General features: G+C 47.3%; 1 protein-coding gene across 1 annotated transcript in view; it reads right to left on the reverse strand.

The window, feature by feature from the left end:
* RNF149 (ring finger protein 149) overlaps window positions 1–18,834 on the reverse strand; it is an 87,626-nt gene that overhangs the window by 41,281 nt on the left and 27,511 nt on the right. Inside the window, exons 2-3 of the mRNA XM_029604804.1 lie at window positions 10,350–10,600; window positions 342–410 (exon numbers count right to left, since the gene is read on the reverse strand). Of these exons, the coding sequence (XP_029460664.1) occupies window positions 342–410; window positions 10,350–10,600 (320 nt within the window). The remainder of the gene's footprint in view (window positions 1–341; window positions 411–10,349; window positions 10,601–18,834) is intronic.

Genomic DNA, 18,834 nt, shown 5'->3' on the forward strand with positions numbered 1-18,834 from the left:
TTACCCAGAATAGAAAGCCATTAACCCGTGCCAAGTAGACCACAATATGTCTACTCTCTTTTTTCTCATATTGAGGAACTATGTTTTTGTTATATTCTATCTCCTCACCGCGAGGATCCTTGTTGGTTTTTTTTTTTTACTCTGTCTTTCTTTGCTGCCTTTCGTTACCCCATCTCCCAGTTTGAACCTCCCTGTTAAAATGTAATTTTCCTAACTTAACTTGTTGACTGTAAACCGACATGATGTCCACAACGAATGCCGGTATATAAAATGTTTTAAATAAATAAATAAATAAAAAATATTACTGTACATTTCCAGGCAAAAAAGAAAACAAGTCATACCTTCTCACTGCGCTTTACGGTGTGGAGCTGGAGTTGACTGATGGCTTTCTTGGTCTCTTTTCTGTTACTCTTCGTATTAAGGAAAAACAAAAACAAAAAAAAACCCCGTGACAATCCTCGAAACATTTCATAAGGCAGGAGCATACAGCATAAATCTGAGCACATTGAAGGCATACGTGCAATTGACCGTCTGGTGGAATGTGACCGTATCTAGAGTTAGTCTGGTGGCTTAAGGTCTTATTGAACTTTGGAGCGCTAAGCAAGGGGCAGGCGTCAAAGGAAGAGATGCTGTCATGGCTTATAAAATGGGAGCGTGACAATCTCCCTCCCTTTATTTACAGCCATAGTGCAGCACCGGAGCCATGCAAACCGCATTAGCAGAGGACGCAAAGCAGCACAATTTAGACCTGGTTCAGCCGGGTGGGCCAGCTCTGCGTAGCTCCTCGACTGGCGTGCTGCGGCCCCCCCTGAAACAGACCTTTTCGTTCGAAAGATGAAAAACCAAAAACAAACAAAAAAAAAATACCCCCAAGATGCTAAAATTAAGGTAAAGCCTCAGCTCACGAGCTGGGAACCAAGAACATCGGGCCAGTGAGATTTACGTGTTGGGAGGTTTTCCGATTCTCAGTTTACCAACGCTGACTGTGTCACTTTAAAGCGATGGGCTCCCGCAAATAGTTGCCTAGGTTAATTAAACGGTAAAATAAATCTCAGGGACAGAACAGAATCTGGAAGGCAACGACTCGCTGCCAGTGCATTACTGTACATGGGGGGGGGGGGGACAGCTTTTTATTAAACAATTTATTCTTCCAGTTTTGAAGGTAGCCCCGAAAAGCACATTCACCAGCCCGGTGTTTTCCCAACCCTCTCCCGGCAGGCGCACCTAGCCAAGGATCGCCACCACGAACGTGCATGAGTTAGGATCTGTACACCCTGGGTCTCCCACGTCTGCCACTCTCTCTCTCTCTCAGGCACATTCAGGATGAACCATCATGAAAACCTGACTGGTTAGGTGTGTCTGCAGCGGAGGGTAAGGAAACGGCTGCCCTAGCACCGCCCCCCGCCCCCGCAGAGCCGGCAAAAGGGCTCCCTGGAGACCACATGAAATGTTTTGCACAGACGCTGGGTGTGTGAGTAAAACACGCACAGCAAACAGTCCAGGCGACTTAGCCGCGTCAAGGGTCTGAGTCATCCAGGGGTTGCCTCCCATGCTGTGCCTCCAGGGAAGATGTCCTTGAAAAACCGGGTCCAAATAAAGAAGCTTGCGTCCGGGCACAGAGCATCAACCTGTACTTAAGTTTCACGGGGGAGGAATGCTTTCCTAAACCCCTAATTTGAAAAAAGGTCTCACTGCCAACATCAAATGGCAGAAGCCCTTTATTTTTTTTGGGTGTCTGTGTGTACTGGGGATGCAACAAGGAAGCGAGTTTAGAGTTCTTGGCCTTTGATAAGCTCGATATTTCCCTTGCATAAATATGGAGGTGGCATTAATTCCTACTGAATCGCCGTCCCCACGCAATCTCCATCTGCTCGAGAACCACACCCAGTGACCGTCAAGGCCTCGTTGGGCCAAGGTTAGACGCAGGTTCCCAAACCATTCTGCGGGCCTCTTTGTGCAATTATTTCTGTTTTTAAAGGATCTGTCATTTCCTCTGGGCAACAGCTTTGATTAGGAATTCATGTCAGCCCGCCGGGGACAAAACTTTATTCAAAGCAAGAATCAAAATATTGCAACCAGAGAAGGAAAATTGTAGCCAACTAACAAAGTTGGTTGGTTTCTTCTCTACCTGTTTATAGCAGCAGCATAGCGAGGGATGGGTGAGGGGTGCAAAGCCCTTTGGGTGGGGACCGAAATACATGTGTGGGCCGCAGCAGATAAGAGTGCAGCTCTGCTCCTACATAGAGGCAGGGAGGGGGAGGGGAAACAGAGCCAAAAAGGACTAGGGCTCAGAGTAGAGGGCTGGAAGGAGAGGGGGGGGGGGGGGGGGGGGGCGGGGTGCAAACACGTCTGCCTGCCCAGGGTGCGGGTCTGGTTAATAGCATTAACTGGGAAAAACAAAATTAGTCTTTCCAAAATATTTTAAGAATGAAACTGAAACTGTCAATACAAACCCATAGAATAGATTAGGTTAAATTCTAGGGTGCACGATCCTCTATATTCCTCCCCCGTGCCAACTCCTTTCAGGGAGATACTTGCCCCCTAGGGGGGTTATTATTTAACTATTCTGACTTCTTTTCAAATTATTGACACATCATGCTACTGGTATCACTGGAACTTCTTGAGCTAGAAATGACCACCACAGTAAACATGCTACTGGTATCACTGGAACCCCTTGAGCTAGAAATGATCACCACAGTAAACATGCTACTGGTATCACTGGAACCCCTTGAGCTAGAAATGATCACCACAGTAAACATGCTACTGGTATCACTGGAACCCCTTGAGCTAGAAATGATCACCACAGTAAACATGCTACTGGTATCACTGGAACCCCTTGAGCTAGAAATGATCACCACAGTAAACATGCTACTGGTATCACTGGAACTTCTTGAGCTAGAAATGATCACCACAGTAAACATGCTACTGGTATCACTGGAACCCCTTGAGCTAGAAATGACCACCACAGTAAACATGCTACTGGTATCACTGGAACCCCTTGAGCTAGAAATGATCACCACAGTAAACATGCTACTGGTATCACTGGAACCCCTTGAGCTAGAAATGACCACCACAGTAAACATGCTACTGGTATCACTGGAACCCCTTGAGCTAGAAATGATCACCACAGTAAACATGCTACTGGTATCACTGGAACCCCTTGAGCTAGAAATGACCACCACAGTAAACATGCTACTGGTATCACTGGAACCCCTTGAGCTAGAAATGATCACCACAGTAAACATGCTACTGGTATCACTGGAACCCCTTGAGCTAGAAATGACCACCACAGTAAACATGCTACTGGTATCACTGGAACCCCTTGAGCTAGAAATGACCACCACAGTAAACATGCTACTGGTATCACTGGAACCCCTTGAGCTAGAAATGACCACCACAGTAAACATGCTACTGGTATCACTGGAACTTCTTGAGCTAGAAATGACCACCACAGTAAACATGCTACTGGTATCACTGGAACCCCTTAAGCTAGAAATGATCACCACAGTAAACATGCTACTGGTATCACTGGAACCCCTTGAGCTAGAAATGACCACCACAGTAAACATGCTACTGGTATCACTGGAACCCCTTGAGCTAGAAATGATCACCACAGTAAACAAGCTACTGGTATCACTGGAACCCCTTGAGCTAGAAATGACCACCACAGTAAACATGCTACTGGTATCACTGGAACCCCTTGAGCTAGAAATGACCACCACAGTAAACATGCTACTGGTATCACTGGAACCCCTTGAGCTAGAAATGACCACCACAGTAAACATGCTACTGGTATCACTGGAACCCCTTGAGCTAGAAATGACCACCACAGTAAACATGCTACTGGTATCACTGGAACCCCTTGAGCTAGAAATGACCACCACAGTAAACATGCTACTGGTATCACTGGAACCCCTTGAGCTAGAAATGATCACCACAGTAAACAAGCTACTGGTATCACTGGAACCCCTTGAGCTAGAAATGACCACCACAGTAAACATGCTACTGGTATCACTGGAACCCCTTGAGCTAGAAATGACCACCACAGTAAACATGCTACTGGTATCACTGGAACCCCTTGAGCTAGAAATGACCACCACAGTAAACATGCTACTGGTATCACTGGAACCCCTTGAGCTAGAAATGACCACCACAGTAAACATGCTACTGGTATCACTGGAACCCCTTGAGCTAGAAATGATCACCACAGTAAACATGCACAGGTATCACTGGAACTCCTTGAGCTAGAAATGACCACCACAGTAAACATGCTACTGGTATCACTGGAACCCCTTGAGCTAGAAATGACCACCACAGTAAACATGCTACTGGTATCACCGGAACCCCTTGAGCTAGAAATGACCACCACAGTAAACATGCTACTGGTATCACCGGAACCCCTTGAGCTAGAAATGACCACCACAGTAAACATGCTACTGGTATCACCGGAACCCCTTGAGCTAGAAATGATCACCACAGTAAACATGCTACTGGTATCACCGGAACCCCTTGAGCTAGAAATGATCACCACAGTAAACATGCTACTGGTATCACCGGAACCCCTTGAGCTAGAAATGATCACCACAGTAAACATGCACCTGGTATCACTGGAACCCCTTGAGCTAGAAATGACCACCACAGTAAACATGCTACTGGTATCACTGGAAACCCTTGAGCTAGAAATGACCACCACAGTAAACATGCTACTGGTATCACTGGAACCCCTTGAGCTAGAAATGACCACCACAGTAAACATGCTACTGGTATCACTGGAACCCCTTGAGCTAGAAATGACCACCACAGTAAACATGCTACTGGTATCACTGGAACCCCTTGAGCTAGAAATGATCACCACAGTAAACATGCTACTGGTATCACTGGAATCCCTTGAGCTAGAAATGATCACCACAGTAAACATGTTACTGGTATCACTGGATCCGCTTGAGCTAGAAATGACCACCACAGTAAACAGGCACTGGTATCACTGGAACCCCTTGAGCTAGAAATGATCACCACAGTAAACAAGCTACTGGTATCACTGGAACCCGTTGAGCTAGAAATGACCATCACAGTAAACATGCTACTGGTATCACTGGAACCCCTTGAGCTAGAAATGATCACCACAGTAAACAAGCTACTGGTATCACTGGAACCCGTTGAGCTAGAAATGACCATCACAGTAAACATGCACTGGTATCACTGGAACCCCTTGAGCTAGAAATGATCACCACAGTAAACATGCACTGGTATCACTGGAACCCCTTGAGCTAGAAATGACCACCACAGTAAACATGCTACTGGTATTACTGGAACCCCTTGAGCTAGAAATGATCACCACAGTAAACATGCTACTGGTATCACTGGAACCCCTTGAGCTAGAAATGATCACCACAGTAAACATGCCACTGGTATCACTGGAACCCCTTGAGCTAGAAATGATCACCCACAGTAAACATGCTACTGGTATCACTGGAACCCCTTGAGCTAGAAATGATCACCACAGTAAACATGCTACTGGTATCACTGGAACCCCTTGAGCTAGAAATGACCACCACAGTAAACATGCTACTGGTATCACCGGAACCCCTTGAGCTAGAAATGATCACCACAGTAAACATGCTACTGGTATCACTGGAACCCCTTGAGCTAGAAATGACCACCACAGTAAACATGCTACTGGTATCACTGGAACCCCTTGAGCTAGAAATGACCACCACAGTAAACATGCACCTGGTATCACTGGAACCCCTTGAGCTAGAAATGATCACCACAGTAAACAAGCTACTGGTATCACTGGAACCCCTTGAGCTAGAAATGATCACCACAGTAAACATGCTACTGGTATCACTGGAACCCCTTGAGCTAGAAATGATCACCACAGTAAACATGCCACTGGTATCACTGGAACCCCTTGAGCTAGAAATGATCACCCACAGTAAACATGCTACTGGTATCACTGGAACCCCTTGAGCTAGAAATGATCACCACAGTAAACATGCTACTGGTATCACTGGAACCCCTTGAGCTAGAAATGACCACCACAGTAAACATGCTACTGGTATCACTGGAACCCCTTGAGCTAGAAATGACCACCACAGTAAACATGCTACTGGTATCACTGGAACCCCTTGAGCTAGAAATGACCACCACAGTAAACATGCTACTGGTATCACTGGAACCCCTTGAGCTAGAAATGATCACCACAGTAAACATGCTACTGGTATCACTGGAACCCCTTGAGCTAGAAATGACCACCACAGTAAACATGCTACTGGTATCACTGGAACCCCTTGAGCTAGAAATGATCACCACAGTAAACATGCTACTGGTATCACTGGAACCCCTTGAGCTAGAAATGACCACCACAGTAAACATGCTACTGGTATCACTGGAACCCCTTGAGCTAGAAATGACCACCACAGTAAACATGCTACTGGTATCACTGGAACCCCTTGAGCTAGAAATGACCACCACAGTAAACATGCTACTGGTATCACTGGAACCCCTTGAGCTAGAAATGCCCACCACAGTAAACATGCTACTGGTATCACTGGAACCCCTTGAGCTAGAAATGACCACCACAGTAAACATGCTACTGGTATCACTGGAACCCCTTGAGCTAGAAATGACCACCACAGTAAACATGCCACTGGTATCACTGGAACCCCTTGAGCTAGAAATGCCCACCACAGTAAACATGCTACTGGTATCACTGGAACCCCTTGAGCTAGAAATGACCACCACAGTAAACATGCTACTGGTATCACTGGAACCCCTTGAGCTAGAAATGATCACCACAGTAAACATGCCACTGGTATCACTGGAACCCCTTGAGCTAGAAATGACCACCACAGTAAACATGCCACTGGGAAGCTGAGCATCGGAGCTTTGTACTGAAGGAGGGCTGGATAAATAGTCTACAGTTTACTTATAGCTACCTGCAGCTTGTGCCAGCAGTAAAAAAGAGGAAAGCCTGGTTTCCCTTTGGGAAGGAGTAGCTGATAGAAAAAAATAAAGGTTTCTATGTGTATTGACTGTGGGGGATGTCTTAGACCAGGGCTTCCCAAACTTTTAGCTAGTGTGACCCCATTTTAGTACTTGAAAATTCACACGACCCCAGAGGACAACCAAACTTAATTAGTGGGTATGCAGTTCGCCTCCAACAATCCCTTCATTCACCATTCCTGCTCTCCAACTGATGCCCTCTCTCAACCTCCATCCCCCTCCAGAAGGCCTTTCAACCTCTGCCCCTCCAGCTGATCCCCTCTTACATCCCCAGTTCCTCTCCCCTTCCCAGCTTAGCCTCTCATTCACCCACTCCAGCTTTTTACATCCTCCCCACTGAACCTCTCTCACTTCAAAGCCATTTTTGTAACCCCAATTGATCATCTGTCATCCCCTTCTTCTCTTTTCTCACATACCCCCCCAGTTGATACCCCTAGCTCCTCTCTTTTCTCACATACCCGCCCAGTTGATACCCCTAGCTCCTCTCTTGCATCCCCCTCTCACCTTCCACAGCCAATCCTTCTCCCACTGATCCAACCCTCAAACCCTTCCTGTATCTGATCCCTCCCTTCAAACAGCCCCCATCCAAACATCCCCTGGACTAGGATCAGCAGCAACATTTTCCTTTGGGCCTCAGGCGATAAGTGGATGACAACTGGTGGGAAGAGAGGGCAGGCTGACGACAGGGGCAACATTTTTCTCTTAGATAAGTTCAGGGATGGGAGGAGGATAGAGAAGAAGCGACAACCTGTGCACGCTCTGCCCACTCTTCCCCAATGGCTGCTCCAATGCCCGATGTTGATCTGCGACTGGCAGCAGCCTTAGTAATGAGAGTCAGCACAGGATCTGTGAGCCAGTAAAAGCTCACAGGCCCTGCAGTGGCCCCCAGTCCCTCCTCACACATGGCTTCCTGTTACCATGGAAACTCAAGCGAGGGCGGGACCATTGCAGGACCTGAGCGAGCCTGCCAGCTCAAAGATCCCCTGCTGATTTCCACTACGCCTGCTGCTGGTGATGTCTGGAGAGGACTGCCCTTTCAGACATTTGTGACCCCCGGCTGGAGGTTTTTTGACCCCCATTTGGGGTCCCGACCCACAGTTTGGGAAGCTCTGTTACCTTTTTTCAGCCCCACTCCTCGTTTCCTGGTTTTCTGAGATGGTTACAGTTGGTAGCTTTACAGCAAAGATCTTCACTGATTTTCAAGCAGGAGCTACTTTGGCATAAAGGACTTCAATGTGACAGCAAGCACCATCTCTGGACGAAGTGACTGGTGCCCAGGGTCCCCTCCAATGACAGAGTCCAGGAGGCACCCCCAGAGCAACTCGTTTAATTCAAAGACTGTCTGCTCCCCCATAATCCCCCCCCCTCTCTCTCTCTCTGCCTGTCTCGCAGCCCCCACCAGCCAGTATGCTCCCTGCTTCTCCCTATCTCCCCTTCCAACCCATCCAGGCCAGTCTCAACGCTCACCGGCCTCTCCCGCCAGTCAGCCTCCGCCACCCTGACCCCACCCATTATCCCCTACAAGCCGGTTCTCCCCCCCCCCCCCCAAGCTGATAATCCCGCCCTCGCCTTCTCCGCAGGATTACTACTGGCGCTGCCTCTGTACAGCTGCTCTGTTCAGTTCAGGTACCGTTTCATGAGAACAGGGTGGGAGTTCAGGCACTTCACAGCTCAAACTCGCCGACAGCCACGGGGTGCCGGACCCCAGCGGCAAGGATGCGGAGAAGGCGGGGAGGGAATCGAGGAGCCGCCATCTGGCTCCTGGGCCTTGCAATGAAGAACACTGCTTTAGCTAGTTCAGTTGTCAAGCAGCAAAAGCAGAATACTTCAGATTCCCCCTGACTTTGATTTCATTCCTGAAGAGATTTTAGAGGTCCATATTTAAAAGCCACATAGAAGGATAATGTAATAGTCAGCTGTCTAAATGGCTTACCTGGCTATAGTCAGCCCTTATCTGGCTAAATTCTCGCCAGGTAACTAGTTATTGGCTAGAATTTAGCTGGATAAGATATGGGTGTCACAGAGGCAGGCAGGAGTTGCTCTGGGGAGGACTGGAGTTAGCCGCATATGTTAACCGGGTTAACTCTAGTTGGGTCCCTTGGCCGTCCTAACAGCCGGGTACATGAAGCAGCGCGACCGCGTTGGTGAATACACCCTGCAAGTTAACCAGTTACGTGTAACAGACTAGCTTTATGACAGCTGCACGGCGGCTGAATATGGACGTCATTAGTGTTTAACATGACTGAAACCCCCTCCATCCATTCTTACCAATGGAAAGCTTAAGGAAATCAGGGCGCTGGTCAGCTGATTCTCCTCAGAGCCTCCGGCAGATGTCACATGGAGAGGATTTGAAAGGATATTTTTTTTTTGTATTTTTAAGATGGGTGTGGCCATGATTAGGGAAAAAAAAAAAGCCCACCTCTTATTCCGACAGAACGTGTACAAATAAAAGAAATAAATTAGCAGCACTAAATAGAAGGCCATATTAGAACACGACCAAAAGAAAAAAAAAAAGCAAGAGAGCCAAGTTAATGTTATAAAAAGCCCAGACACTGCTGCTTTAAACATGTCCTCTCTCCTGTTCGTTGCTCCAATGTCTAGCTCCCTGTTCTGAGGGAGGGAAATTTTAAAAGGTCTTTCCCGGGGGTTAAACAGCGTTTTACCCATGGATCCTGCCTGTTACAAAATTGCCCAGCCGATATGCGGGTAAACATCCGTGCATAATGGCCTGCAGAGGCGTAAGCTTACCCGGGCTGAGCAGCAGCGTGCTCGGGGTAGCGATGGGGGGGAAGAGGTTTGCACGTAGGAGCCTACTCTGGCATTTTCAAAAATAAAAGTGTTAATTCCCCCCCCCCCCCAAAAAAATTTTTTTTTAATAGGTACGTAACAGCAGGTGTAATTGTGTGCAAGGATTTTTTTTTTTTTTTTTGGTGGGATAATTTTCTCAGCGGACTGACGCAGGCAATTCTGCTGTGAAAGCTGATGCCACCTATGCAATTATTTCCTGAAAAAAATGTTGGCGGGCTTTTAACAAAATGACCCCTTAAAAATGCTTTAGACTTGCCTGTTTTGTTCCTGAGTAAATTAAACCTTAAAAGAACAACTCTGATAAAAAAAAAAGATGAAAATGTGTCTCTCTTGTATTAAACAAAGTATTTGGCGATGAATTTATAGGTTTAGAAACGACTATAAAAATAAAAATTCATTAAATATAACATTTCATTCATCGCACACAATATCATGCAGGCTCCCATATCTTGGGAAAAGTACTCAGACAGTCACAAAAGAAAACTGGAACTCAATTTCCAGCCATATGGAAATAAAATCATGTAAAAGAGGTTTACCTGGTTACCAAAATGCGATCCGGTGTACAGAAAACGCTGGACATAGTAGAATATGAGCCAGGCCAGCGAGATGATCATCATGGTGATGAAGGCAATGGCCACAAACACCACAGACTGGCCGCTGATAAACTCCTGGACGTGACGGGTGCCCACGGTGATGACCATCTTTACCGGGATCTCTCGCCGAATCGGCTCCAAAATTTCTAGGCCTTTCGGATATGCCACCATTATAACCACTGTATTTCCAGTCCCTTTGAGAGAAGAACAAGAAAAGCAAAACTAATTCGGGTAAGCTCTCATCCTGTTTGATCTGTTTATCTTATTCCTGGCAAGAAATGCAGAACTCAAGTTCTCAAAACTCACTCTGCCACTGCGTCCATCACAAACTAAAGGAAGGTGCTACTATCCATCAATAATTGTATTTATTTGCTTTTAAGGCATTTCAAAGCAGATTACACTGAGGTACAGTATGTATTTTCCTATCTCCCCAGGGCTGGTATAGTTAAAGTGGGTAAATCTAGCACTTTCTGCCAAAAGGCATCTGTCTCATTGAAGGTAAAGAGGAGAGGTAATGAACAAATCACTGGAAGCCATTTCTCTCCCCCAGATTTTAAATTGGTTCTGTACCAATTTCTTTCTATGATTTTGACTTTATATAGCTTTATATTTTTTGTTATGGCCCCTCCCCAAGCCCTGAAAAATGTCCTGTGGGCACCCCAGGATGCAGGCCTGTTACTGGAAATGGAATACATAGAGCACTATGTGCCTTTGCTGGCATTAGGTTAGCCACCTCAATAGGCCAATCCAAGTCCTGGTTTTGCCCCACTGCATGCATGGAGTTGTAGTTCTGATTTTCTTAGGGACGTCAATGGGACAATAAGAACTACAGCTCCATGCATGCAATGGGGCAAAACCAGGATTGGGCTATGCTTCTTTGGTTGACATGAGATGACATGAGATGAGATGAGATGGGGGGGGGGGGGGAACCCTCACTGCTGTGGGATTTGCACCCAATCTGAACTGTGGGAAGCAGATAAACAATGGATGGGACTAAAGGCCTAAATCTGGGTCACAAGACTTTAAAACCAAATTTGCAGCACGCAAAATTATTCAGAAAAGTACACGCACATCTATTGGACACATGATAACAGGCACAAAAGGGGGCTGAAGTAGCCCAGGTTTCAAACCAGTGAGCAGACAATTGGTGCTATTGCACACCAGGTTCAGACTCATGCTAATTATACCCCCTTTTTTGTGTCAGAAAACAAATTAAAGTTACTGGCACAGATTTCTGGCTCAAAGCCAAAACCTATGATTTATTACCTGGATTTTCCTATTACTATGACGATGTATCATACGCTCTCTGTTGTATCAATACAAAGGGATCTGCTATGAACCGGCTCCAGGCCCCCCCCCAAGCATTGTCCAAGGTCACCGATTCCAAAAGGCAAAAATGTGTTCCAGCTTCCTCCCAATTACCGTCCTGTCAGACAAGCCACCTATTCTATAAATACACAAAGAAAAGGAGGTGGAGGCTGGCAAGCCCGCTGGGAGCGGAGAGCGCATGAAGGCCTGATTTAGGCATGTGGAAACCACGAGAGCTCAGCTGATGTCAGCAAAAGCCCTTGAAACAAAAACGGTGCCCGTTTCCAGCTGCCCAGTTAGCTCCACTCTTCAGTGTCTGTGGTAAATAGGTCCCGATTCGCCTTAAAATAAATACAAAAATGGCCCGAATGCTCCAGTTTTCTGAATTGTACAGAAGAGGAAGAATATATTTAGCTTACATAAACAGTTCGTGCTTCTGTTTCAATATAAAACTGCTAACCAGACAATATTACTTTTTGCAGATATAGTTCCTTTAAGCAACCTCTCTTATTATTCATGTTGTCAGGGTCCCAGGTGATGCAAATGCGATACAGGACTGTGAAAAATATGCAAGGACAATTATAGGTAAAATATGCATGCCTACTACAGCGGATCTCATGACAAGGCAAATCACAGAAATACATTATATCCACACTTATTGACAGTGGGAAATCTCTCGAGGCAATAGAGTGTATTTTGTATTTCTACCAAGATAAATTCTTCAGGAACATTCGACCTCTGGTACGTAACATTCAGTCTTCATCCGTTACTGCTGCCGTTCCGGACTCATCAGACCCACCCTGTTACCAGGAACACCGCCTTTCTTGATGTACAAGACTCGTCCGTGACCGAAAAATATCCCGGCAAAGACAGTTTTTTCTTTCTTTAAAAACGAAGGCAACTGCACGAACTTTCCGACTGGATCCTTTGCAGGTTGTGAGCTCTCACTTAACCAACGCGAGAATAGTCTCCCCTATGGGGGGGTCTCGAAAATCCGCGAAGAGCAGTCGCCTTGGATAAATTCCCACCGTGGCCCTGATGAGTGCGGCCTGCAAAGAATCCGGTCCCCTCTGGGCCCAGGCCCAATCCACGTCAAAACCTACCTGAAATCCTCAGTCCACTACAGTTTTTCCTTCTCTCCATGACAAATTAACTGCAGAAATCGGAGTTCCTTATTGGAAAGTCAAGCCACTGCACTCCAACATGGTGCACGCATCTTTCATTTCTACACCTGGGTCAGAACTATGCCAGCTTTCTTTTTATTCGCCCGATTTGTTTCGTGACCCTAACAGGCTCAGGTAGCAGGACACTAACCTCCTCACCCCCCCAAGTCAAACAGATTCTCAGTTATCGACCACAAAATCGCCCTCAGACCTTACATTTGATCTTAAGACGACGGTGTGCAGGAGGCTGAAGGAACTAAAACTTCAAGGGGAAAGGCTCGAGCACGTGGCCAGCCCAGCAGAATTATCCTCTATCGGGGGATTCCCATAGCTGCTCAGTGGGAACCAGCGCGAGTCCAAGAAAAGTGGCAGCACTGTCCTTCACTAGACCGTCCATCGAGTGTAAGAGTCAGGAGCACGAGCTGCAGGTTGCTCTCCTCAAAGCAGGCTGGGGGGGGTTTCCCTCAAACCAAACACTGCGAGAAGGGCCAACCGAGTGTCACCCGGGACCACGGGTCCCGCGGCTTAAGGCCAGATTCTGAGGCAAGGGCTGGAAAACTGGCGTGCAAGACCCTGCCGTGCGTTTGCAGACGGTTTTACAGTACGCAGCAGTCACTAAGGTCCTTCCGCACTGAGCATTTTCCCCTCCCCATAGACACAAAATGGAAAAATCCCGTTCATGCATCTGGTCCCCAAGGATCAATTTTCTTTTTTTCTTTCTTTTTTACCAAGCAGTTTCCTCCTGCTGCTCTGGTTTCCAGCTGATAAACCTCCGCAGCATCCCCCCTCCACTCCAGGTCTCCGGCAGGGTAGGGCACAGCAGTAAGCTCCATTTTTTTTTTTTTTTTTACTTCTCATTTCTCTCTCTCGTCCTTTCCTCTTCTTCTCCATCGCATCTTCCAAGCCCTTTGCCTTTTTCTAGCATGTCACATACTGAAATGACCTAGCTCCAGCTGTATCAGGAGAGCTGCAGGAAAAGCACTCTCTCTCCAGTCTCTCCCCTTTATTATCCCTTCTTTATGCCAACCGTACCTTCCCTTCTTCTCCTCCTCCTAATGGCTCTCCCACCTTACCCCCTCTTTCGCTGTGGCCTGTCTCTCACCAGTAAGCCCTCTCCCCAAAAGATGCCTCAGTTCTTCCCTCCCTCTGCTCCCCTCCTCCCAGTTCTCCTGTCCTCCATCTTTCCCTCCAGTCTCTCCTCCCTTCCCAGTCCCTCCTGGTGCCGCCATCAGCTCCCCCCCCCCCCCCTCCTCGTCCGCCTGCCTTGCCTGCAGGCCCCTTCTTAGGAAGCCTGGGCTCACAGGCAGCAGGCGAGATGCAGGGCAGAATGGTCCCCAGACTCTGGCAGCAGATGCAACGCAGAGGCCTAGTGGTCAGAAGAGGGGGCTAAGAACAAAAGGGGCAGGGCAAGTCACTGCCAGAGAAAAAGGGTAAAAGGCAAAAAACCCCCCCCAAAAAAAAAACCAGTCACTTTATTCTAAACACTGCTAGAGAAATAAGAACATAAGAAATTGCCATGCTGGGTCAGACCAAGGGCCCATCAAGCCCAGCATCCTGTTTCCAACAGAGGCCAAAACCAGGCCACAAGAACCTGGCAATTATCCAAACACTAAGAAGATCCCATGCTACTGATGCAATTAATAGCAGTGGCTATTCCCTAAGTAAACTTGATTAATAGCCATTAATGGACTTCTCCTCCAAGAACTTATCCAAACCTTTTTTGAACCCAGCTACACTAACTGCACTAACCACATCCTCTGGCAACAAATTCCAGAGCTTTATTGTGCGTTGAGTGAAAAAGAATTTTCTCCGATTAGTCTTAAATGTGTTACTTGCTAACTTCATGGAATGCCCCCTAGTCCTTCTATTATTCGAAAGTGAAAATAACCGAGTCACATCTACTCGTTCAAGACCTCTCATGATCTTAAAGACCTCTATCATATCCCCCCTCAGCCGTCTCTTCTCCAAGCTGAACAGCCCTAACCTCTTCAGCCTTTCCTCATAGGGAAGCTGTTCCTCATAAAACCAACTGCGTGTGGGAATTCTAACCCGTTTGATGTCTTTTCTCAGTGCGCGTGTGTGCAGCGGCTCCCCGCGGAATATTTTGAGGTACCACATCACTTCAAGCTAGGCTGCAAAAAGAAAAAATGATGTTTCACGTGATGCATGAAAAAGCGATAGCTTCCAAAGTCATACCCGGCCATCTTTTCTTCAGCTCTAACTGAAAGCCTGGAAGAGGAGTCTATTCTAGCGTGAAAATAACTTGGAATGGCAACAGAATATTTCCACCGGAGCAGTTGGTAAAAGACACTTTTGGGACTATCATTCAAACTGTGGGCCGTATGTTCCCAGAACTTTCCTCCAAGATACAAAATGGCAGAAAACCCTGACTACATCTGGTCTTGGGTGAAAAGAGTAATGCAGCCAGAAGCTGGAAAAAAATAGACGAGACCTTATTTCCAGTTATTAAGTCAACTCTTAGCAGAAATTCGTTTGGTTGCTTACACAACTACAGATCTAAGTACTCAGAGCTAACCCAGTGCCTGCACTCTGATTCATGTAAGGCAAGGTGGCCAGCTCCGGCCTGGTTTTCAGGATATCCACAATGAATATGCATGAGATAGACTTGCATGCACTGCCCCCGCTGCATGCAAATCTGTCTCATGCGTACTGATTGTGGATATCCTGCAAACCAGGCCGGTCTGTGGTCCTCGAGGACCGGAGCTGGCCACCCCAGCATTGACTCCCTGATCTTGAACACAGAAGACAAATCTAAAATCTGAGTCAGATATAGGCCATATCAGAAGAGTCATCAATTAGGTCAAGCATGGTGGCAGTCTGATTTCCAGGTAAGGCATGTATTACCCACAAAGGGTATCTGAATATGCTAAGGCTCCCGCACACACTGTGACCATTAGCCGGGCTATTTAGCTGGCTTCTCAGAAGCCAGGTCCATGCCTCAGCACTCTTGCAGGTTCTGTTTAAGAGAAATTAACTGGCCGACAGATTTATCCCAGCGGGATGAACCTCTGCCAGCTACTCATATGCTTTTTGATTAAACAGATATGTTACTAGAAACCCTGCTGCCAACAGCACAAGACATACCCACGCCGCCGGGCTCTCATCAGGAGAGCACCCTAGGTAAAGTGGCTGAGAGGAAGGTCAGTTACTTCCCTGTAATGCTTGTTCTCTTGCTTTTCCAGCATTTGCAGTAAGTGGCATGGCCCGACAGTGCGAGGCAGGTCTTGTGATCAAGCCCTGTGCACCGATTACTGGTGCATAATCCTGGGTTTTACAAACAAAAGCACGTAGCTTCTTGGCAGCACTGCCCACCGCAGCTCGCAGCCTCATTCTGCTGGTTTATGGAGCATGCAAGACTGCGCACAGACCTCTGGGGAAGACAGCGCTCAAGGAGAGACCATCAGCGGCTGTTTATGTTGGTGGAGTATTCTCCCGAGGACAGGCCATGCGGAACTGCAGTGTTGTGTTTGCGGAGGACTCCCTGTGGCAGGGAGGAGGCCTCTGCAAGGCCAAGCCAGGGAACCTTCGCCCTGGGATTCACCCAGCACCACGCGGAGAGTCGATCGGTGTGCGGGAGCTCTAACTCCCCCATCGCCCCCCCCGCACCACCGGGCCAGGCCTGGTTCTCAATCTGGAGGTCGTCTGCCGTGCATGCCGCCAACAAATCTCCGCAAATAAGACCTTTGAACATAGTAGACAGCCCCAGCTGCATTGAAGCGGGGCCTTTTCATGTGTCTGAAAGCAGTGTGATGTGACGCTCGCTTCCCCGGCCTTGCGATAAGGTTCAAAACTTTCCTAAGAGGATTACAGTAGCCAAACCTGCTGGCTTCTGGGGGAGGGGAGCAACAATTTCTCTTTGGTTTAGGGGGGTAATATTTTTCATTATGAAGATAATTGGACAATCTCCATTTCCTTTCTAAAACCTGTAAATAAAATAGTCAACTTTTTTTTTTTTTTTTTTTTTTTTAAAAGAACTGGATTTTATCTTTTTGTAGTTTTGGAGACCTGTTTCTGCTTTAGTTTGTTGATCTGCTAAACTGGATACTTTTCTTGATTGCATAGGCTGCTTCAGGCCATTTTTATATTATGATTCTAGTCGTCAGTTTCTCGTTTCCTTTCTGGATTTCATGCTGAAAGCCCTTAGTCTCTCCCTCCGTTTCTTTAATCTCTTTTATAAGCCCCGGAGCACCAGTCAGCCACTTGGCAAAGACCGGGGGAACTCGTTTTGATTACAACCAGAATAGCTGTGCTGGTATCCCCTTGCATTCTTGGGAACATCTGGGAGGCCTGAATTCACAACTGCAAGCCAGTGGAGAGACTTCTAAGGCTAAAGGGAGAGATTTAACCCTCGCCTGCTCAACAGTTAGCCATTCGCAGTGCCGGGTAGCCCCCCAGTTGCACAGTAGCACACAACACGTAGGAGCTCTCCGCACCTGGCCCAGAGACAGGCCGAGCCCGTGCAACCCTTATTATGATATCCCTACCCTTAGAGGTTAAAATAAAAATGCTGCAGCCTCTAAGAATTTACCAGTGTCTGCAATGCCTTTTAGGGTTTCTCTTTCTGAACACCAGTCGGTTGGAGCTCAGAGGCCAGAAGTGCTGTGTAGCACGAGACAAGGACGTGGCCTGCCTCTCTGCCAGGCTGTGTGGGCTGACAGCGATGCCTCCTGCCTGCCTTCCTTCTGTCCCCGCGGCCCACACCGATGACGGTGCCTGCCTCCTTCCGGCTGCACGGGCTAGATGCTGAAACTGCCTGTCCGTGGCCTTGGATGCCGGTGTCATTTGGTTTACTCACCTATCTGCAGCCAAATTCTGCCCCAAAAAAATACGAAAAGCCTGCACAGGAAGGGGGAATTCTCGCTGCAGAATTCTCCCAGAAGTAAAAAAAACTTAAAACCAAACCTCAGTAGCTGGCTTTGAGAAAGCACCGCTTGGTTGCCCCACCACAATTTCATCATTGCCCTGGGATGGGTCACCGACTTCAAATGCATGGACACGGCGACTTTCGCCTATGACCGAGCCTCGAGGAAGAGCTGAGAGAGGGCAGGAGGGCCATGAGCTGCCGCGCTAACAAACTTTACTTCACACTCACTGCAGGCTAAAAGAATATGGAATTATTATCTAACCGTACTGTAAAATGCACCTCGAAAGACCTTGCTGCTACCACCTCCACAACCCTGATGTCCGGATGCCCGCCCTAAGCAGCACCCACTCTAATTGCACTCCAACTGGCGCCACGCGTCTACATTCACTTCTCCCACCATTTTATGTGCCTTTCTTTGAGTCAGACTATGAATAATATTATTCTTCACCTTATAGGTTTGTCTATTTTGGATCTGAATGAAAACACGTGGAATAAAAATACAGCAACATTTCCTCCTCGTGATCCTCCTAATACGGTGTGCAAGAGAGACCCCCAGAATAAGCCGATGCAATCCTGAGAGCCCGTACAATCCCCACCCACCCAGCAGAGAAGCGTTTTTGTAAGAAGCCCAAGCTCAGACCACTGAGGCGTACCTAAAAAGATTTAGAGGTAGGTTTTGCGGCCTTGATTAAAATTATGCTATCTTTCAACATAGCTAGCAACATATTTGCCTTCACGTCTCTTCAGTCCCATTAGGTCTCACATTTTAGAATCAGAAGACGGTGAAGGCTTGGTCTGAATAATAAAATAAATACGCTTGCCTTATAAATGTTTTCTCACTCATTTTTGCTGTTAAGTGCATGTCTACAGATCCCCATGAAGAGGTAATAGGCCGTCGTATGCGCAATAAGCGTAGCTCCCCGAAACACTTTTCTCCCAAGGGCATCCACGGCCCTCGGATCCTTCCCCATGGGCACCGAGGAATGGGTCCCAAAGGTGCTTGAGAGCGGATTCAACCACAACCAATTGGTGTGGCTGCTAACGCTTGTCAAATCCGGTCGCCTTCTGGATG

Source organism: Rhinatrema bivittatum, chromosome 5, assembly GCF_901001135.1.
Source record: "Rhinatrema bivittatum chromosome 5, aRhiBiv1.1, whole genome shotgun sequence".
NCBI lineage: Eukaryota > Metazoa > Chordata > Amphibia > Gymnophiona > Rhinatrematidae > Rhinatrema > Rhinatrema bivittatum.